Here is a 23859-nt window from a genome sequence, read left to right on the forward strand (position 1 = left end):
GCACAATTACAAGGTACGCTTTCTGCTGTTAGGATAACTGACTCATTAATACTCCTGAAATCAGACTGTCTTGTCTGGGAAACAAGTAACCAGAGGCAGCAAGGTGGGTGTGAATCTGGATCTGAATAATACCAGATAGAGACAATAAGAATACATGTTTTATCAAGCCCTCCTAGGTGATCTCTCAAACACACAGCGTGTATCTTTAGTTCTAGTTTCTTCCAATTTAAATAAGAGCTACATTTCCCCGCTGAGTGCTCACAGAAACTAGCTATTGCTGTAGGCAAAGGAACCAAGCGAAACAGATTCTGTTAAAAAAAAATAAAAAATCACGCTGACAGATCACAAGAAGCTGCTTATATATTTTACTGCCAATGAAACAAACGAGTACAGCACACTGCAACAAAGACTAGGACTGGTGAGACTGTGATGCATTCTAAACACTTGCCAAGCATACTATTTGATGATTTTATACACCTTTAGGATAAACTCCTTTTAGAGTAAGAGAATTAAATTTGCTTTTATGTGTACAGCTTCCTCAAAGATTGGCAGATGAGCTTCAGATTGTGCTTGTGGCTGCTAGACAGAAAAAATATTTATAAAGAATTATGGTATTGGAAACTTCATACCTCTGTAAAGACCTGCAATCATATCTGTGTATCAACAGCCTGGGTCCTAACTTCTATACTTAGCTTCCCTCCTTACCGATCACTGTGTTCAGTTCTCCCACTTCAGACATTACTCTTGCCTCTTGAATACAGAAAAACGGCTTTAAACTGAAAGAGGGTGTGTTTAGATTAGGTATAAGGAAGAAATTCTTCGCTCATAGGGTGGTGGGACACAGGAACAGGTTGCCCAGAGCAGCTGTGGATGCCCCATCCCTGGAGGTGTTCAAGGCCAGGCTGAATGGGGTTTGGCCAACCTGGTCTGGTGGGAGGTGTCCTGCCCATGGCGGGGGGTTGGCACCAGGTGATCTTTAAGGTCCCTTCTAACCCAAACCATTCTGGGATTTTATGAAAAAAAAATCTTCCAATTTGTAATCATTATGAAGTCCTCCATGTTATCTCACAAAGAGTGCCTTTTCTTTAATATTATCAGAGATGCCTGCTGGAGAAGTCCTGCAGGAAACAGCTTAACATGCATGGAAATACAACAAATTTGTCAAGATAGGCCCTCCAGTCCAGAAAATGCTCAACGCATTTGAAGTCATCTGTCATACCATCAATATATATGTATTTGCTGACTACTTTGCACACTTTTTCTTCTAATTCAATGAATTTGAGAATTCATACATAGTTCTGGAGCTTCATAAACAGAGCTCTACTGGCTTGACAGATAGAACTGCTGCCAAAGACTAAGAAATGAAAGATGATGGCATTAGAGACACACTTTTGGGAAATGGAAGAAAACAATGGAACAGTGACCTACAGTCGTCCAAGAGAGGCTGCCCATCTGGTGATGAAACTGTGAATACTCTGGTTTATCTGGTACAGGCTGATCACTCAAGCGGGCAGTTCTGATTTACTGCATACTCAGATAAGAATGTTACCACAAAACTGGGAATGAGAATGGACAGGGGAAGTGATGAGTAACATCTTCCTGTATCTTTCTGGGTGAATTCAAGGCACAGGACACCAGCTTGCCAGCTAAGCGCGGAGACTTTTAGACAAGGTTTGAAAGGACAGCGTCAAAAACTCAGAGAGAAATAAGAGTCGTGATCTACTGGAAAAACAGGAAGTTGGGAAGGAAACGTTGGTTGTGGTGGGGAAAATGTTGGATAATCTGCTGAAACCTAGATCCTAGGCAAACTGAAAAAAAATTAGTACAAAGACTGAACTATAACTTAACTGGCATTATAACCAGCAAAAGTCTCAGGACTGTAATATGGATATCACAAATTTATTGTGAAACCCCTGAGGCACATTCTCTTGGTTTGTTTTGTATGGCAAGTTGCCTCACAGAAATAGGGAAAATGTTTTTTTCCATACCCTATCCTAGATACCAGCCTTGTCGGCAGAACTCAGGTTCTAAGTAACCAGAGGGGCTGAGTAATAGTGATAGCTGTAAAGGACTGTTTCCCTGGCTGTCTACTCCACTTGTTCTCAGCTGTTTCCTATCTTCCATCTCGCTCTTCTTCTCCAGTTGACTCTGATACTGAATTCACTAGAACATTCACTAGAAATAAACATCAAAGAAGAGCAGGAATCCATTACTTAAAGTAGTAGGAGACCAAATATAGACAAAAGAGGAATGCCTCCAGTATTCAGGGCTTCAGTCTTTGCAGGAAAGGTTATTTATGTCAAGACTATTAGCAAAATGCATTTAAAACAAAAGAAACAAAGAAACAAGACAAAAAAAAAAGGTTAAATGCTGGAAGTTACATATATTCAAATCTTCTGGAATACACTCACAAGTCATTATGGAAGTGGATAAAACAATTCCTGACTGTTAGTGCAACAACTCCTCAAAAGCCCATGGAGGATGGACGAAATTCCAGAGTGCCAGAGAAAAGCCATTAAATACAGATCTTAAAACAGGGAAAAGAAGGACCTATAGAATTTCATCCGTGTAGGTACTGACAGGCTAACATTATCATTAGCATAAGACTAGCATCCCGATCTTTTCCGGTGCATAGCTTCAACTTCTTGAACTTTGTCTCAGCTTAAGCTTGTGACAAACTGAGGATGGTAAATACAACTCAGCTTAGGAAACTGGTATAGCTCTGTACTTTAAAGGTGCCTTTGTCCCTCTTCCAGTTCTTGTGAAGGTTGCTCTTCAGGCTGGATTTGCTAGGAGGGACTGCAGCCTCTTCACTTTAAAACTACCAGCCACACAATAGGAGAATGGCTGCAAACACGGTAGCCACACAAGGCCAACGTTGTGGTAAATATGGGTAAATTTTCAAAAAATAGATTTGGGGTTTTTACTTTTATAAGAAGTGGTGTATATAAGCCCAAGTGGTGTATACTAACACTGACTCTCCTAATCTCATTTGAGTTTTGCCTCCAGGACTTCCTAGCCTGGTTCCACTAGTGATCTTCACAACCACTAATGCTTTGTGAAGACTGTGTTTTTCCAAAAGACTGTATCTGTTTTACATTACATAGTCCTGTTAGCTATTTCAGCAAGCTGCACTCTAACCTAGTTCAGGCTCATTCCTTGGCCTCTCTCAATACATCACAGTCACCATAATGTCTCGGCATGACATCCACCTTGGCCAGCTCCCCTGCTGCAATACAGCCTGAAATATTCCTAAACTGGAGTTTCAAAACTGCTAAATGAAGTGCTTCAGCTAGCACATTTTAAACATAGCATTTGTCCTTGTTTCCTTGTTTGGGCTTGCTGTTGGGGACAGCAGTTAGGATTCAAAGGCTGCAGAAAAATCACCAGAAGTTTTACAGTTCTGGTCTTTATTCTGAGCAACTCACACAAGCCCACTTGCCAGCTCACTCTTAATTGCTAGACTTGTCTGGAGGTACAAGACTTTGCAAAGCAAAATAACTATTTAACTTGCAAGTCAACACTCAGATTGCAGCAAAAGGAAATAAAAAAGTAAACAGACTTTATTGCTTTAACTAGAGCTGTGATTCCATTAGCCCCAACTACAGCAGCAGCTTGATTTCACAAAAAGCTTCAGTGAAAACTGAAGATATGATTCTGATATTTAAAGCAGTGTTAATATCAAAGGCTATTTTACACCATAATGATTAACTCTTTCTTTTCAAACTTAATTATGCTGTAAACAAAAGCAGCACTTGCTTTGGGCTAAAACCTTCACTCTTCTGACTTTGAGGAAACAACTACTTGCAGAGGAGATGAGATGGCTTACCTGCCACTCCCTTGACACCAGTACTCTGCCCTCCCTTGACACCAGTAGTGGAGAGAAGGCCTAGCTGGGATAGGATTGTATAGCACAAAACACGGAAAACTCAGAAACAAATGGCCTTTTAAAAAAGAAAAAGTACAGTTCAAGGTGTAGCAGCCAGGACTTACTACTACAGCAGACAGTTATATGAAAACAATAGTTGCATGCTCAATAACGATTCTCTTCCCTTCCTCAAATAACATGAATGTGCTTGGGAAACGAACACCACTGTGACAGTGCATGCCTGCATGCGATATACAAGAGGTCTCACATAACCTCAAGGGGAATACGGGAAACTGGAAAAGGTACAGAGAGGTGTAACAGTGATGTACAGGGAAGAACCATGACATAAACAGCAACTTCAACCTAGAATCACTGCATCATGGAAGTTTGAAAGGACCTCTTGAGATCATCTAGTCCAATGTCCTGCTCAAACTGGGTCACCTAGAGCTCGCTGTCCAGGACTGTGTCCAGCTGGGTTTTGACTGTCTCCACTGATGGAGATCCTACAGCCTCTCTGGGCAACCTGTTCCAGTGTATGACCACCCTCACAGTAAACATATGTCTTCTCCTTTTCGGATGGAATTTCCTGATTTATAATTCATGTCCATTGCCTCCTGTTCTGATGGGGGGGGCATGTGGTGGTTTTACCCTGCTACACAGCTGAACACCACAGCTGCTCTCTCACTCTCCCTTCTCAAAGGAAAAGGGGAAGAAAATATGATGGAAAGGGCTCAAGGGTTGCAATAAGGACAGGGAGATCACTCAACAATTGTCATCACAGGTAAAACAGACTCAGCATAGGAAGATTAATATAATTTACTGCTTATCATTAAGCAGACTATAGCAGTGAGAACTAAAAGCAAACTAAAACACTTCCCCCAATTCAACCTCTTCTACCTCCTTCCCCTGAGCAGCGCAGGGGAACAGGGAAATGGGGCTGCGGTCAGCCCCTTATACTTCGTCTGTGCTGATCCTTCATGGTCACTCTCTGCCCCTGCTCCACCAGGGACTCCTCCACGGGCTGCAGTGTGGAGATCTGCTCCACCATGGGACCCATGTCCCTTTTTGGGGACAGTCCTTTTTGGCTCACAGAGGCCACCCCTGAAGCCCCCTTGCTACCATGCCCTTGTCACGTAAACCTAAGACAGAGCAGCAGTGAGAGAAGTCTGGTTTGATCTTCATTTCTTTCTACTGCATATTTATACACATTGCTAAGATTCCCCCTGAGCCTTCTCTTTTGCAGGCTTAACAGTGCCAGCTCTCTCAGCCTCTCCTTGTATGACGGATGCTCCAGTCCCTTAATCATTTTTGGGACCCTGCAATGGGTTTGCTCAAGTAAGTCTGTATCTTTCTAGTCGTGGGAAGCCCAGAACTGGACACAGTACTTCAGGTGTGGACCCACCAGTGCTGAGCAGAGGGGGAAGGACCATCTCCCTTAACCTGCTGTCAAAGCTCTTCCTAATGCAGTCCTGGATGCTGCTCTTTGCTGTGAGGGCACACTGCAGCACATAACTAATGGAGGACATGATGTAAGGTAGGAAAACCAGGAGACAAATCATGGATGGTTTGGATAAGATTAAGGACGAATTGTTCACTACCTTTTCTAATGTGAAAAACTTTCCAAGGGGGAGGGGAGAGATTGGAAAGAGCCGAACAAACAGTTCTCTCACAGTGTAGTTAAGCTGTGCAACTCCGCTGCAGGAACTTGTGGATATCAGAAGCTTGTAGGGGGCTGAGAGTTGGAGGTTCATGAAATAAAAATCTACTGTGTTAAATATAGATATGGTGTTGTTGAATTTGGAAATTCTTGAGCTGTCAGTTGCTGGAGACTAGGAGAATATTTTAAGAAAGAATCACCACTGGATCAGAGCAAGGCAAAAACATACCAGACACTTGGCTGCTGGCAAAGGTAAGATACTGACCTAGGCAAACCTTTTCTGCTGATCCAGGGTGGGCCTTATGATGAACTGGGAAAGAAGCATGCTAGGCATGAGTGCACCAGACGCTTTTTTCTCAGTCCATGCCAACCCAATGGACCTACACAGGAATGAAGATTTCAGCTGAAGCACCTCCAACTCTGTGGGAAATCCTCAGTTTCAGAACTATTACAATTCTCCTTTGCAAGAGCTGGGACACCATGGAGAGCTGTGTGAGACCTGTACATATTCCACAGATTCTGGGGATTCACTTGTTGTGTGCAGCAAGATTCAGAATGTGACTTTAGCCAAAAAACAGATAGAGCATTCCCAGGGTAGCAGCTTTTGCCTGCCAGTCCCAATCTTCCTGAGCAATAGAATTTGATTTTTGTAAGCATCCCCCTCATTCTGAATGCTTGTATTTTAAGTTGTTTTTCAGTTGCATGCTGTGTACGTAGACTTGTAAAAGAAACATAAGGTTAGTAACTTGCCAACCAGGTAAGGTACCAGAAGAAACTGCAAAACAAAGAGCTAAAAGTCCTGTATTGATTAATCAAAGGACAGAGCTCCCAGCAGTAAACTGAGGAACTTGCTTATGTCAAGATCGAAAGGCTTGCACTTTAAGACCTCACAGCATAGATAACTTAGCAGAAGACCCTGCATCCTAACACTAGGAGCTTGGCAACAAGACTGCAATGCATCACATAGCATTCATTTTTAAATTAGCCTAAGAGGAAAAACAGATTACAGATGTGTATTTCAAACAAGGAAACAACACAAAACAGTGGTCAGCAACCTGGGCTAAGACTCATGGAAGCTGAAATCAGCAAGAGCCTAACACAAATGACACCCAGACAGAACTCACAACTCCTAAGATATGAGAGATTTGTCTAAAGGGCTAGGGTGTCATCACCAAGCAAAAAGAAACCCAGGGGGTTTCCTGAGGACTCAACAGCTGTCACAGAGACGATCCTGGACAGACTTCCTCCACTCATGCATCTTGGTGCATGTGAGTATGTAAGTGTGAATTAAAACCATCCGACTGAAAGTGTATTAGTACACAAAAGCAGTTTGCTTGAAGGCTTTTTAAGTATCACTTTCTGTTTCACAGTAACGTACACTGAGTTTTATTTTGCTAATGTCCCCACATGTAAATTACTACACAAAAGATAGTGTGTCAGTGCACTGCAGGTTCTTTGAAGAAGAAAAACATTCAACACACTCAGCCTTTTTGTTATGCTCTGGGTGTATTTTCCACCCCTGTGAAACACTGACATACAACCTGTAAATTTATTCCAATGAAAAATCTATAAACAAGGACTTTATATACTCTTCCGTAGTAAATAGGAAAATGAACTAAAATAAAAGCATTTTGCAGTTTAGTAAAATATGCTTTATATATAAAATGTCCACTAAGTTTCCATATATTATACTAATGAACTGTTTACCTTAAAAAAAGGAAACAAAAGTGATTTCTTACCAGTCTCTTTTGCTGAAGTTGTTCTCTAAGTAACCTGTCTTCCGGTAAGACGTCACAGAGAAGAAAATAGTTGTCTTGTTCTTCTGTTAAGAGATCAGGAAGTGTGGGTAAGGGATGGGAGGCTGGTGCTGTTTTAAATATTTGTAGCATATAATCTGCTAAACCTCTGGATGGATTAGGAATAAGAGATGACTTCTTCAATCTATTAAAGGCAGCTATTTTAATTGCATAATTTAATGAAACATGCTTAAACATTTGTATACACTTACTCATAAGGCTTTATCAGCAATTACATACATACATCCGATCTTAAACAGAACTGAATTCACACCATTTATATTGCAGTACAAAGACAAAAGTCTTGCATAGGTTTTCCCCACAACCACCCTTGTTCTCTTTTATGTTGGTTCTTCCGGAGACAGAGAAACCTTTAATCATTGATATTAGTCACAGTATATAGTCAGCATAAAAGAATCATTAAGTGACTTTTAGTTCTATCTCGCATGTGGGATTTTTCAATTATTTCTCTAAATAATTATTCATTTTCAGTAGTTATCATTTGGCATACCCTTCACTAACAACACCACCTTTTACTGTCAGATCTTGTTCCATCTGCAAGTGTGTATCATAGCTGTTTAATAACACACACTGCGGCTTGCCTAATTAACATTTTAATTGTTTTATGTACATTTTATGTTTACTACACTTTTTACTGTTTATGTTCATATCCATTTTAGTAATGAAACAAATCTCATTCAAATTAATTACTTTAAAATTACTCAGCAGACAACGATATATAAAAACATTTAAGAAAACAGTTTGCATTTGAAACCTACTCATTTATTAATCAAAGGGTTGTGTGGCTGGTGAGCTGAACTGACCATTACTAAGTCTTTCTCCATTTTAAAGTTTCCCATTTCAGCCTTTCCCAACTTTTCACACAGAACCTGTACGAAGTAACATAAACCTCCTGATTTCTGAGCTATCCGATTTGAAGGAGCTCATCATTAATATTAACAAAATAATCTCACTGTCCTTTGGAATGGCTACTGTTGGATCACAATTTTGGTAGGCTCTAGCCTTCAGGTGCTTGATTTGCAATTTTCAAAATGAGTGGTAGGTGTTAAAATTTCAGCAGCAAAAAAATACATATGTAAGAGAAATGTAAGTCTTTGGAGTGATTTTCACATTTTCCAGGACTATTTTTCTTAAAATTAATTTGAATTAGAACAGTTTATTTCCACGCATCTCTGACACTGTCTGCATGCATTTTTACTGTCTTATAAGCTCCCCATAGATGATTAAAGATGTAGGAAAGCCCTAATGTTCTCTTATCTGCTTTTATGTAAATTATATATTTTTGTTAGGAAGGGGAAGCCAAAGAAATATATCAGCTTCTGCTTGGAACAGAAGGTGGTGAAGTTCACAACAGGAAACTCATTTTTGTGGAAATCTGTTTAACAATTTTGTGTCTACTTCTGAGAAAAACACTTCTTTTGCACTGTCAGCCTCTGTCCTTATGAAGGAGCATCCAACTGGGCCAGAGCTGTGAGGTACAGTCCTTGGTCTTGTGTCGGAGTGCAGAAAATTGCAGTCTTTGTACCCTTAACGTGAAGATATTTTCTCTTAACATTTTTGGGGCAATAAGCACAGGGAGAGGAGAAAGGAAGCATGACTGCGGCCCTGCTGCCCAAGAAGAGCTAACAGCATGAGCTGGGGGTAGGGGACAGGGTGAATTTGGGAAGGTAGTTCCCTGGGAATGTTTCTCTACATTTCTGGAAGGACTGCCAGCAATTATTTATGGAGTGGTTACCAAAGCTTCCCTAGCTATGATGAGGAGCAGCACTGCTTCTAGGCCTTGTTTGGCAGCTGGCCCCACTTTGGCAGAGTGTTGAAGCCTGAACTTGAGCTCATCCTTGCTCAGCACCTTACTGAAGCACATTGCCACCCTTCAGGAAGGTATGTTTAAATATGTAGCTGAATTAAACATTATTTCTGTGCTTTTCTGACCTAGTGTCAGATTACTTCACATTTGACTGAATCAAAGCACCAGTATATGCCAGAAATTATCATATGATCTGGCCAATAGAGAAAATAGCAGCATACTTACCTAATGGAGCTTCCGAATTTGTTCTTATCACACTACAAAAGTCTGTGATGGGTTGTTCTGCAAACCTCTTCTTCCAATGTAAGATATACCTTGAAATTAAGGGGGAGATGATTAGTGAAGAAGGAAAAACCCAAACTGTTTAATAAACAGTTGATCTGCTCTCATTTCTTGTATTCTTTAAATTCTTATAGGTCTTAAGTGTTGGTTGTTTTTTTTTTAATTCCTCTCATTTTTTTCTTCCTTTAACCTGGTTTTCTCATTCATTAAATTCACTCAGCTTCATTAAACCTGGGTTCAACTACCCTGTCAAAGTGAAGATCTAAATAAGAAAGATTTGCATTTGGTTTTACATAAACACTGTAACTTATTCACATTTTCAGACATATGTGCCATTCAGATGCATCTTTACTGAAAAGATATACTACAGAGTACTCTCAAATTCCCAAAATATTGCGCTCGGTGTTCTGCAAGATGCAGGCAAGGATCTGAAACTCAGTTAAAACACCAACTTGTCAAAAGTGAGGTTTTGGCAGGTCTCCTGTGGAGTTACAGTGAAAGCTGTAGCTTGGCAGACAACTAGGAAGACAGAAAAATGAAGTCCCCAAACACCTGGGGGTGGGGTACCAGACAGAATAAGAAAAGCCCTAAACACAGCTTGAAAGTTTAACCCATCAACTACAGTTGTTTAAAAATGTTCCTGTACTATTATTGTTTGTCACAGCAGCATTAACAGACCACAATGGAGATTCTGAAATAGAAGCTACTGTCTAATCAAAAAATCATCACCCTCAGTTCTATGATGAAGTGAATAAAGCAGCCCCTGTGCTAATTATTCAGAATCTTATTAAAGAAAAATAATCTGAAAACATTTAAGTGTATGCTTACATTTATGCCTATTGCATAATATTAATCATGTAAGAGTTGGTCAGGTAAAGGCTAGCTCTTCAGTGACTGTTTCCTATTGACATGACATCAAATTAGGAAAAGAATCATAAAAATTCAGACTATTATGAGGACGTTTCTAGATATTTGTAGCTGCTCTTGACATGGAGAGGATTAACCTCTGGTACAACAGACAGCTAAGCACAGTAAAACCTGCAAGCACAGATGAAGCTCATTCAGAGGCATCATTAGATGTCTGTAAGTGACAGGTGAGCATTTTGTTGTGCCTCTGCCCACTACTTTTATAATGTATGATGAAATTAGTCTTGCAGCTACATAGAACAGCAGGTCTTCAAGAATGGAGTTTTTAGGACATGAATGTTCAAATGAAAGGATTTCAAGATGCCATTCAGTCTGTCCCCTGAACTGAAATAAGCGAACACCATTTAGACAAACTCACCAAACCAGAACCTTCTGTGCCATGAAGCTTACTGTTAAGGGATTTTATATGATACGGCTTAACCCAAATAATCAATGCTCAAATAAAGCCAATGCCTTGTCATACTTTCAGGAAGAGAGAGTAAGTGATCACTGTCCTCTATGTATCAGTCATGCATGTATTGGATGTATTCACCTCATCTCTATTCCTTCTCCTACTGCCAACTTATCTTTATTTTTCCAAGCTTACAAAAAAATAAAATGCTTTCCATTAGCACTGATCTTCTCTGGACTTTCCAGTGCTTGTTGTTCTGTCAAGAAACACATACCTAAGACTGGTTCTAACTCACTGTTGAGTATAAATATAATATAATGTATTTATAGTTATTTCCCTTTATTTTTCACACTTCATTTTAACACCTCAGATTATACTTGTCTTTTTTTGTTCACAGTATTAGACTCATTTGCTGGTATTCAGTACAGCAAATAAGAGAAGAAACACTTCAGAGTAACAGCTCCACCACATCACATCCTGGGGCTGTTTTTCTCTAACATTTGGCTACCTTCCAATTGCATTAGAAGCCAAAAGAATCTAAATGGACATTTTCTTGAAAAGGTGATTTAAAAATAAATTTCTAGTAACCCAGAATAATCCCCCAAGTGCACTTAAACTGGCATTCCATTACTGAGCAGTTCTGATCCCTTTATTTATCTGAGGAAACTAGCATTATCTCCAAAGAACATTGCATTCTTGTTCTGCCTGCCTTCTGCACAAAACCAAACAAAACAAGTATCAATTTTCAATTTTATGCAGTTTTAAGCTCCTATGTCTGACTAAGGATTTATATGGCTTACATTCATCTTCCCAAATTTCATATTAATGTTTAGGTTTTTGCACTTTGATAGTTAGGCACAAGTTACTAGCTTTGGCAGAGTAACTGATCACGGAAGGCCTACCACAAAAGTCCTTCTATTTGAGAAATTATCCAGCTAACACTTAAGCACTGCAACACAACTAGTTACAAAATCAGTAGGTACCATCTAGCCTTCTGACAGGACCATACATCATTGTGTGTGAAAACAAAATGCCAAGCAAGTGCTGAGCCCCTGAAATCACAAGCCAGCTGGGCCTTTGCCAGCTACTGGAAAAAGAGAGAAAGCCAAACGTGACCCCACCGAGAAGATCGGTGACACAGCTGTACGAGTCACAGTTACATGCAGATCATAGACCTGTGAAGTATAGTTAAGGATTAAATGTGATTTCTGTGGGAAAATACTGGCATCCTTAAGATAGGGTAAATGAATTTCAACCCAGAATGTGTAAGTTCACGTACTGAACAGCTTCTCTGTACAATACATCTTTACGGCATCGTACAGTTGTAGAAACTGTCTTCTCATGTGAATAAAACCGAAAATTGGAAGAGTTGACCGTCTAGAATGCCCTTTATGAAATAAACAGCTTTCTAGCTTGTACACAGCTTGCTGGTTAGTAACAGGATCTGAGAAGTGACAAAGAATTTCTAACAGAGGAATTGCCCTGTGCTGTAGCTACACAACACCCCAGTGTAAAACAAGTATTTTAGAAATACAATCTCTAGTTTTCTGAAGCTTTATATAGTAACTGTACACATACATACCCATTTTTAACAACATAATCTTTACCTTCTAAAATCTGCCACCAGTTTCACATCAGCGATGACAAGCTTGTGTTCAATTATCATGTGCTTCAGGAGCTGGCTTTGTTCCGGTAGGATATAGCATTCTTTGCAGAAAATGCAAGGCACATATGGAGAATCCTCTACAGCAGCAACTCCCGCTGGACTCGCTGGACTTTCTGGCAGAGTCAGAGGCTCCAAAATACACTCCGTATCTAAGATAAATGAAAAGAATAATTACAGTAATTTTGGCTAAGTGAATAAATCTCTATCACTTGGAGCACTTTTAGGCAGTGTATGTAAAAACCTGTTTTGTTGCGCCCCAGTTTTGTTGCATGGATGATTTCAGCAACAAGGTGTATGGAAGCCACTTGACTGCATTACACTATTGGGTTTATGTGGCAAGGTTTTGGTAGCGGGGGGCTGCAAGGGTGGCCTCTGTGAGAAGACTCCAGAAGCTGCCCCACGTTAGATAAGAGCTAGTTTCAGATGGCTCCAAAGGGACCCGCTGCTGGCCAGAGCTGAACCAGTAAGTGATGTTGTTTGTACCTCTGTGAGAGCAGATTTATGAAAGGGGAAAAAAAAACTAAACTGCTTTGCAACAGCAGCTGGGAGAGAGGAGTGAGAAAATGAGAGAGAACCAGCCCTGCAGACAGTGCAGAAGGAGGGCATGCAGCAGAATCACAGAATCATCCAGGTTGGAAGAGACCTCCAAGATGACCTAGTCCAACCTCTGACCTAACAAGTCTTCCACTAAAACGCGGCGGAGACAAAGCGTCAGGGACTGACCACAGCCCCCATTCCCCATTCCCCTGTGCTGCTTGGGGGGAGGACATAAAAGGGGGTGGATGGTGGGATGGTGTTTTTAGTTTGCTTTTAGCTTCTCACTGCTTTAGCTTGTTAGTAATAAATTTTATTAATCTCCTTATGGTGAATTTGTTTTGCCCATGACGGTAACTGTTGAGCGATCTCCCTGTCCTTATCTCAACCCTTGAGCCCTTTCCATTGTATTTTCTCCCCCTTTCCCTTTGAGGAGGGGGAGTGAGAGAGTGGTTTTGGTGGAGCTCAGCTGCGCACCTGCGTAAAACCACCACAATTATTTCCAAGATGGGCAGTGTGAGGTTAGCAGAGGACAGTTCTCAAATATATACTCCAGATGAAACTCTAGTTGACAGCAAATCAAAGTTTATTAGACAGCACAAGTGCACTGCTTATTACTAAATGAAGTTTTATGATGAGAAACCCACTTTTCTTTCTCTCACTACATAGGTTACCTGTTGATGTGAATGAGGCTTGTCTCTTTGCCATATTCCTCATACTATGAGGAAGGCATTAAATTGTATAGCACAGACTGGTTTGTATGTTGATTTCTCCTAATTATCTTTTCACATATTACACAATACTTCCACCATTGTCTGACTCTTGAAGTTCTCTATATGTTTGACTTGCCTCTTTTTTGCCAGTAGGATCTTTCTTACTCTTTCGTGACAAAATAAAAGATAATTCTTCTTAGAGATTACTGCTACCTGGCAGCCTAGGCCCACTGAAACACTTCCTACCTCTACAGGTATTAAGCAGGGCCCACACATGCCCTTGTGGGAAGGTTAACAGCTTGTGTTTGTGATAGACCCTACCACCCAGGCATAAGTTGCTCAAATGACAGCATACAGAGGTGAGTCACCCACTGATGTTCTCCAGATTCACGGCTGTTCGTACGTAGTTCAACAAGGGGCTGGATTGCACGGGACTGCAGTAGAGTATTGTAGATTCTCCCTTTCCCGAACATGCAGGCTTACCTGGGGTATACGTCTCCCCCCTAATTAAATAACAGCAGTGTAAACTCCAAAGCTCTTCCACTGGTATAAATGAGTGTAATTCATTAAGACACGCTGTGTGACCATCAGATTTCAACAGCTGGCCCTATTAGCCTCACCAAATTCCAGTTGTCTAGAAATAAACCATGTTGTTCATTTTCCAAACAAACCATACCTAGGTCTTTGCTGAGGTTTTATTTTAGAAACAAAATATCCATTTCAATACATATCTTCAATTTCAGGTAGCACAAGGAGAATAAAAGCAAACAGAAAAAGCTCTCCAATTGTGCCTGCATCGTGAATGAAAACAGAAAACATCACGGGTCTCCTTGACTCTTTTGATATGAAATTAACTTGAAAACTCCACATCTTTGGATTCCTGCAGTGATATGAATGCCTCTGGAAAGAAATTTCACAGGTTCACAGAATGGCTGAGGTTGGAAGGGACCTTTGGAGGCCATCTGGTCCAACCCCCTGCTCAAGCAGGGACACCCAAAACAGGTTGACCAGGACCACGTCCAGGTGGCTTTTAAGGATCTCCAAGCAGGGAGGCTCTACAGCCTCTCTGGGCAGCCTGTGCCAGTGCTCAGTCACCCGTACAGTGAAAAAGTGCTGATGTTCAGAGAGAAACTCCCATGTTTCAGTTTCTGAAGGTATCTACAGAACTAAGAAAAGATAAGGACATCTCCAGCCTTCTCCCAAGCCTATTATTTTGCCACAGAATTTTAAAATATGTAAGGTTAATGGAAGTTTAATTAACACTATTTATCAGATAGAAGAATAAATGTACAACAATTTTCATCCTACAAAATTCACATGGATGTATTATATTGCCAAGCACACTAAATCTGGTACCTGATAAATCTGATAACTTGTCCACATGGAAAAAAATGAAAAATAATTTTAGGAATCATATCCATTTAGCTTTTTTTTTCTAGGTGAGAAGTTCTTCTGCAACTCACCCCACCATCCTCTGACAAGACTTTGAAATAATCAAAGAAGGGCTGAAGTTTCAGAGACAGAGCCATGAAACTCCTAAAAGTCCTGTGACAAATTTCAGTCAGGTAAACGAAGAGGCACAGACTGGGGCGTGGGACACCCCATCCATCACACGTGCTGTTCAGCTGGTTTGCACGTGTAGTGCTCCAAAGCAGCCACAGCGTGCACTGATTGCTGCTGCAGGACAAAACTATAGGATGTACAGCTTCTTGAGTTCCATGCTGCTCGTGGAACTAAAAAGCTGCCCTGCGCAACTGCTAAAGCCTCTACCTAAGCAATTTGAAAAATAAAACTTCCTGGCAAGGCAGTGCCTTGGCAGAAGACTGATGGACACGTTACACTGAATTCAGCTTATCTCGTCAAACTACACAGCGTGGAGCAATGGTAGTGCACAGAGCACACCATTACCTGGAGCAATACAACTGCAATTGACAGTCTAACGTTTCTTTTCTCCTAGTTTTACCTGCACATCAGCCTGTTCCCTTCCCCTAGATACTTCTTTATTAAATTGGGATTGTATAAATTGTTCCATTTTTTCCTATTTTAAGAACAGCAACTGCTACACAAAATGATATAGCAATCCTGACAGAAGGGTCAGCACTCCTAAGCAGAACATTTTAGCTGCAAGATTCTAGGTTTGTGCATTCTTACAGTCGGCATGGGTTTATAGCCTGGAGAATCATTAAAATGTGTTTACAGAGAAAAGTAGAGCAACTTAATTTCCTTTGCAATTGCTGACTCTCACTGACACCAAAAGAGCTAAGAGGATACTCTGTCAGCCAGGTCAGCTGTGCCCAGTAAGCCGCTAGCCTGCTTTTTGTTCATTTTTGGTTTAGGTCTCTTGCAATGACCTATTTGAACATTTAGAAGTCCAAATAAACAAAAGCCTATCTGCCTCAACAAACTAACTTTCCAAAGATAGGTATGCATGGCAAGACTTGCTATTCAACATGGACAAGGAGCTGATATAGTCCCTTAGCACAAGTACCAGGCAGAAACAATTATTTGGGCTTGAAGAACAGACCTGTTTATCTTTCAGTGTAGGGGTGAGTTGCAGAAGGAATAAAGGGAGGTGAAGTATTTTTGATGCCCAAAGAGAGTAGCTGATACCATATGACAATAACTTAAATATCGTTTGCTGGACCAGTGTGGCGACTGAAGAAGCTTACACAATTTATTTCAAAGGCCCTTAAAGGAGGAGGCGAGGGGGAAAAAAAAAAAAAAAAGAAAATATCTTTGTACTCATCTGCTGCAAGAAAACACTGAAAAAGAAGGTAAATGCACAGAACAAAGATGTACAGCCTTTAGCATAGTACTTAATGGATTAGCACATAACACAAACATCAAATAGTCCAAATAAAGCTACGCATATTACTGAAATCCCTGAAAAAGCAGCTAATTTTGATGCTATGTTTGGAGCAGAGTGGCCACAAGTACTGAAGAAATGCTGTTGAACTCTATAAAGCACAGCTAAGGGCTACCAGGGAGGTAAAACACTTGCATGGAGTTCTCAGGCTCCAGCAGACTCCCACTTGCAGTCGCGTGAAAATGAGTGAAAAGCTGCAAGCTTTTCTCTTAAAACCTACTGCCACACGAATGACTTCACAGGGTCAGATTAAACATCCATCTAGTGCAAGCACCCTGTCTGACAGTGGCAAGAAGCAAATACCTAGGGAAAACAGGGCAAACCATCAGCGATCACACAAATAGCAGAGTCTGCCATCAATCTGAGGGTGGAGAGTTTAAGACACAGACTGTATCTGTGCCTCGGTTTTACAGCATGTTAAGGATTTTCCTTTCATGGATTTGTTTCAGCGCTTTTTGAAATTGTCTGTCTTTTAACACCTACCAAAACCTGCAGCAGCATTTCACATTCTCCTCACAGTTATTCATTCCTCGCCGCCCTCGTTCAACCCTTTGCCTGTCCTACTCACCCTTTTTAGTTGGGAGAGGGAGTGGGGTGAAAACAAGAGCAAAAGAAAATGGATCTCTAAATCAGTGCAGTTTTTCCTCAATCTTTTTTCTGTTCCTTTTCTATTCATAGTGTTTTGCTTGCATTTAGGATCATTCAGAACCATTCAATTATCTTCAGTGTTTCCAAAGTCTCAGAAAAGTAAATCAGGTATTAACATACATGACAATGGCCATGTTCTTTGTGTTCAGTCCCAAGTGCTCTGCATTTGTTAACACTGAATAGCATTTTTATTGTCCAGTTCATTCAAATAACGTGAGATTCTTCTGCATTGCTTCAGTTGGCCCTAATGCTTACTACTTGGAAAAAAAAAAAAGTTCATTAATAGCAAAATTTATCACCTAATACCCTTCCTATTTGTGGCTGTGGTGAACAGCACAGGATCCAGTTACTTACAAAATCCCTCCGTAAAGTTTCTGCCCAACTCTCCTTTCACAGGTGAGTTCTCCTCCTCTACCCAAAGGAAAATCAACATGACTTTTATTTAAGTAGATACCCCAAGGACTTCAGAGGAAGGCCACCCTACTCAGGAGCCAAGAAAGTCCCTCTGTCATTCACACAATTGACAGCTGACAGCTGACACCATGTTGTTCAACCTTTAACATGACAGATAAAATTGTAGTCTTTTACAGCTAATACAGCGCTAAAAATGTAAATTGCTAGAAAGAAGAGATTAGAGGAATATATTCTTTGAAAACAAAGACTAGAAGCTATACCAAATTCTTCAGGGGAAAATAAAATGAATACTTTAAAGACATTTGATAATGAGATGGTATAGAAAATGATGTGGATTATGCAAATTACTTTGAAAACTGGAATAGGCATTACTTTTCGTTATAGGTATGCATACCATACTAGTACAATGGAATCCTGATTCCTGCACACCACACGCTCTATGTACCACCTTAACAGCAACGAAAGAAAGGAGGCTGTCCATTAAAGAAATTATATGGCTTTATTTTAACTGTTGTTAAATATAGACTAGTTAACCTTCACAACTAATGAAGCAACAGGCTCAAAATGGATTCATTTTCCTTACTGGAACATTTTTAGTTTTAAATACCGTTGTTCCCAACTCAAAACTAATGTTAGTTTGCACATTAAGTAAGTGCTATACCCACACAGGCACAATAAAGACTATAGCAATACAGGCAATGTACTCTGCACAATCACACATGCAATTATCACAAAGCAACACGCCGTGTAATTTTACGGCCAATACAGCAGATCTGAGTAGCAGAAAGAAAAGCAAGGAAAGATTTGTGCATTTAAAGGCCACTTGTGAACGGCAAAGTCCTCGGAGACAGGTTAGCCAGTGCACAGCTTGCTGCCACCTACAAGCACAGGGAAGCTTTGTTTTCTGTCCTTCTCCACCTCATCCTCCCACCCTGAACCACCTACTGCCCTTTCGCTTGCGCTGGCTCCTCTGCTTGCCAGCGTTCAGATCAACAACAAAGCTTCACTATTCTGATTGCTAACTCACATGGCCCGGCCCTGAGAAGGAATCTGCAGCCTCGATTCATTCGCCAGAGCTCAGGCAGAGGCAAACACCTCCAGGAGGCACTCAGCAAGCTGAGGGAGGAACTCCCCAATTAGTCCGCTGGGAACGCTGAACAGAGGGTCACTCATGCCCTTCCTTTTGAAGTTTTGCCACTGCAAAACGAAGAATGAACGTCACGGGACTAGAAAGGAGGTAACATAAGCCCAGTACCATGGGTTTTTAACTATGAAAGAAGAAACCTAATTCCTTTTAGGAAAATTAAGCATTTTCTGATCAGATGAAGAACACTGAAGAATATTTCCAGAGAATACTCTGAAAATTCAAGACTGTGAGTATCCGAAAAAATTAAATGATGACAGAGGAATTCATGCCAGTTGACTTAGGACAGAAATTTAGAGGTTTCATGTCATTTTTTGCAGTGTTATGGCACAACAACAAGGCTTCAAGTTGAAGAGCGTATTATGTAAATACCACCATGTACAGTATGTATTTATAAGCCCACTGTTGGTAACACAAGGACAATGAAACAAAATAAGAACATCTGCTGGAATGTTAAGTGTCTTTCTAATTAAATCCAGTAGTTGAATGAATCAATTCATTACCAACAAGTCTGGTTTATTATCTCATTAATACAGCTGGTTAATATTATGAGGAGATTAGCAGGAGAACTTGAAACGATCCTACAACAAAAATGAACGCCCCAAAGATATACGGGCAAATAAATGAGACCAAACAACGAGTAAAAGACTGAGCGTTTTAGACATGTAAAGAACAAAGGGGAGAACAAATGACGGGAAAACAAAAGGCGCACAGCAAACCTGGCACTCTGCAACAACAGCATAACAGATGCCTACTGGAAAACAGAAAGGCTGAGCACCCTCCCCCAAGCTCACACCGCTTACATGGCAAAAAGATGTAGTTCTCAGAATAACCAGCCCCCCACATTAGGGAGCTAGGCTGTATCCCTACAGGCAACTCTGCACAAAACAGCACCACATTTAAAACTCTTCTGGAAAGAGTAGGTTTAAAGCTCTGCCTAGTATTTGAGTTTTCTTGAGCTGTAATAAAAACGAGTATCAAGAAGTACTGGCATGCCTCTCGAAATGCACACATGACAGCTTCCTTCTTTGGCAACCTTGGCACTACAGAACCTATCTGCTGGCACTGCTGCATTCCCTAATTTGTGGTCACATTCTTGGAAGAGATTTTATACTAATTACAGGATTTTTTCCTTTGTTTTCTGGAGTATGAAAGATGGATGACTAATGACTTGCCAAATAAACAGTATTCAAAAACAAAACTCAGAATAAAGGAAATAAACCACCCTGTCATCATCCTCACCAATAGCACATGCAAATATGTTCCTTAGGGAACGGAGAATCAATACACATAACAATTTCCTCGCTCTATGTATTAAAGCACTCAAGTACTTCTATTAAGTTGAATTATTATTCAGTCTGAGTTCACGAGGAATTATTTAGCTATTACTTCTGCTTGTTAACACGCTATTGACGATATTTAGTTAAAATGTCCATGTGCTCTAGGAGAGGACTCATCCCGTAGCTTCCCCCAAGATCAGTCACGCTCAGCCCTGTGCGGTTTTTCATTGAATGCAAATGAGCACTTCAAGAGCATGCTTAATCCTACAGCTAAACCTTGCCAGTTTTGCAGAAAACGTACATATTCTGTAGCATCCGCTGTCCGGGAATATGTGAATTTTACTCCAGTAAAATGACAGATCTAAGAAAAGCTGTAGGTTACCAAATCCTAGTGTCGCAGGAGTGAGTTTCTACAGAGCAGGTGTCTGCTGGGAGCTGGAACTAACAGAAATACAACTGTGCTAAATAGCCATATTTAACAGGGCTGCTCTGTCGGGGAGCTTAGGATGTTGCAGTTTCATTAGCATTAACAAGTGTTGCTATGGGTACCGGAGTGGAGGCATCAGAGTACAAGTGAATAGAAGGAGTGGGAAAGTGATTAATAAAAATGTGAAGTGTTGGAATTTTAATAAAACAAAACCAATCCGCTTGCCAACGAGATCATGTTTAAATAATAGACTACATTACTGCCTAGTTCACCAACAGGTATATGCCACTGCTTGCCATCTTTCTGCTTAAGCCCAGGAAGACAAAACCCTGCGTGAATAACAAGGAACACCACAGCAAAAGCACTGTGCTCACATTGAGAGGGACTTACATACACGTGCACAGACAGACGAAAGTGACCCTAATAAGTAGTCATAACAATATTTAAGTGCTGATGCTAATACGCCATTTATAAATATTTAACACACTACAGACAAGTTCTGTGCAAGCTCAGAGCCACATAATATCTCATTTCTGGGTAAATAGCATTGAGTAACATTAGCATAGCAGGGTTTGATGTCTTTGTCATAAAAATGAAACAATATTTATCTTTAATTCAGAATGAAATATTTTTATTACATCCTTTAGCACTACTCTGATTTCTTACCACTGCTGTTACACAAAATTAGTGCCATTTCTGTTTACAGAACACCTGGAGGATGAAATGGTAGCATTGCCTGTGTACCCATGTCAAAAAAAACTTGTGCTATAACTTGTGCTATACTCAAAATAAAAAGTCAATTCCTATCCTTTGCAAAACTAGGAAAAAATTACCGAAAGAACATATGTTTACCTGTTTTTTTTTCCACCTTCCCTGTCCAAAAGTTGGAATTAAAAAATCTACAGTAATTCCCACAAGTGACAACCTATGTGATGACTAATAGCAGAACTTCTGCTTTGCTGTTTCATTAACCACTGAAGGCTGTTATCTTGGACTCTTCCTACAGCAGTTATTTCATCAGTTTCAGTAACATCTTCAGAGTATTTCCCAAGTTGTAATGCATCCACTCCTGCCAGTCAATACATAACAACCAATTCCTCTGGAGGTGCTTTAGGATTTAGCCTTGCCTGTGGGTGCTGCTCTAGGTTCGCAGGATAGATCCTGGCTATTTCCTATGTGCTGTGAAGGGAACGCAGGTTTTCACTACTCCCACAGCCAAAACACCTTCAGCACGCCTGTCTTCCACTCCTATCACTACACCTTCTTTTCTAACCCCACCCTGCCTGCTCCTCCTGGATACCCTTACCACAGTCTTCCTCCTCTGCTGCTCTAACACCTTCAGCAGACAAATCTATTCAGGGGTGTGACACAAAGTGGGAAACCAAGGTCAGTTTAATTACTTCACACAATTTTCCATAAACCTTAACCCTCAGTTGCTTCTACTCTACCCTGTTCCCTGCCCACTACCCAAAACCACAAATGTGGCCCATGTATGACTTACACCAGCCATCAGCCCCCCTCCATCCTCCAGCTCCATCCTTTCAAGAGCACTTATTTATCTTTGTCATGTGATCCTCCCCAAACGTTTCCTTTCCTGAATCTTGGCTTTGGGTGCAATCCGCTGTGCAAACTTTGTGGTTAGTTCTACAAATATTTATTTGTGCAAACATTGCACTCGTGAACAATCTCATTCAGCAGGCTATCAGACTTACTTCAGTGCATTGGCAAGATGAAAACTGTAAGCATAAATACAGAGAGACTGTCTTAATAACTAAAGAACTGCATCAGTCTATACTTTTTTCTTTATTATTAGAAAAGCAATGAAGCAAATCAAGACGATTCTGAGGTGGTACTCCATACTCAGCGGTCTTTGCTGACATCTCCCCTGTTTAATGTTAAAAATTGATATTTATAAATTACTTAGGTTTATATGAATTATTATACTGATTTGGCCTTGATATACTTGGCCTGTTCAGCCTGGAAAAGAGGAGGCTGAGGGGAGACCTCATCGTCCTCTACGGCTTCCTCATGAGGGGGAGTGGAGGGGCAGGCGCCGATCTATTCTCTTCAGGGACCAGCGATAGGATGTGAGGGAATGGTGTCAAGCTGAGGCAGGGGAGGTTCAGGCTGGATATCAGGAAGAGTTCTTCACTGAGAGGGTGGTCACACACTGGAACAGGCTCCCCAGGGGTGTAGTCACGGCACCAAGCCTGTCGGAGTTTAAGAAGCATTTGGACTGTGCTCTTAGTCACATGGTCTGAATTTTGGGGTGGAGCCAGGAGTTATGTGGTGCCAGGAGTAGGGACTCGATCCTTATGGGTCCCTTCCAACGTGGGATATTCTATGATTCTATGTTTTCAGGGGTTAGACAGAATAGTAGGACACTTCAGCAAAGAAGTTTTTTTTGAAGCAAACAATATTGATCTTTTATTGTTTAGCGTGATCACATTACATGGTAGACATGGGGTTCAGTTCTGTGTTAAGATATTAAAATCTGGCACTAAGAAGCAATGATTAAAACTTGCCCTACTATCTTGAAAGATTACCAAGGTAATTATGTGGCCTGAAATTCTGAATGTTTAGTTCCCAGGGAGAGGAGGAAAATATCCAACACAAGAATCTGAAACAGGAAAAGAGTGGTCATTTTGGTTCTTGTTTTGTACTTATGGTCTAAACCTAACTAATTCAAATTACCATTTTTTTTCCTGGTTAATTTGCTGTTGTATACATTAGCATATCAAAGGCATCATAATAAAATATTAAACAATGCTGTTTTAAGGCTGAGGTTTAAAGACTAAATTTCAGTGATTTTTAAATGAAAGCTGCTGCCATGCTGATCAAGACTGATTTTAAACCTCTAAAAATATCCCCTCGAGGGTGTCAGAAGTGAAGACCTGTATGTGAATTCAGTGCTTGCGTATTTTACCGCGGCCATTGCTCCATGGACTTCTCTGAAAGCATTAGCAAGCTTGAAGTTACCATAGAATAAGAGTCATTTAGGTTGGAAAAGACCTCCAAGATCACCAAGTCCAACTGTCAAGTGACCTACGGAGTCCCATCACTAAACCAGGTCCCTTAGTACCATGTCCACACATCTCTTAAATGCCTCCAGGGATGGGGACTCCATCAATTCCCTGGGCGGCCTCTTCCAATGCTTGACCACCCTCTCTGTGAAGAAAGAATACTTACATAAAGGCTCTTTCAGGCTTCTGTAAACCATACAACCTATAGGTAACCTGTAGGAACCTGAAGTTCCTTCAGCCTGTGTCTCAGATGTTTTCCTAAGCTTTTGAATAACAAAAATACCAATGCCCTCCACCACCACAGGACACATTAGACAGTCTAACACAGAATACTGATTTTCTGTATTTCAAAGTGATGTGCAAGTGCTCGTAAATAAAGGCCTGTTGTCAGCAAA

The 23859-nt window shown here is 40.7% G+C and overlaps 1 protein-coding gene across 3 annotated transcripts in view; it reads right to left on the reverse strand.

The window, feature by feature from the left end:
* ZNF277 (zinc finger protein 277) overlaps window positions 1-23859 on the reverse strand; it is a 56958-nt gene that overhangs the window by 22156 nt on the left and 10943 nt on the right. For 2 of the 3 annotated variants that reach the window (XM_040550609.1, XM_040550610.1), the window contains exons 2-4: window positions 12357-12564; window positions 9375-9463; window positions 7265-7347 (exon numbers count right to left, since the gene is read on the reverse strand). In XM_040550609.1, coding sequence (XP_040406543.1) covers window positions 7265-7347; window positions 9375-9463; window positions 12357-12564 — 380 coding nt within the window. Of the gene's footprint in view, window positions 1-7264; window positions 7348-9374; window positions 9464-12356; window positions 12565-19537; window positions 19596-23859 lie in introns of those variants that run through there. The other variant, XM_040550599.1, reaches the window with a different exon arrangement.

The sequence above is a fragment of the Cygnus olor genome, chromosome 1 (genome assembly GCF_009769625.2).
Source record: "Cygnus olor isolate bCygOlo1 chromosome 1, bCygOlo1.pri.v2, whole genome shotgun sequence".
NCBI lineage: Eukaryota > Metazoa > Chordata > Aves > Anseriformes > Anatidae > Cygnus > Cygnus olor.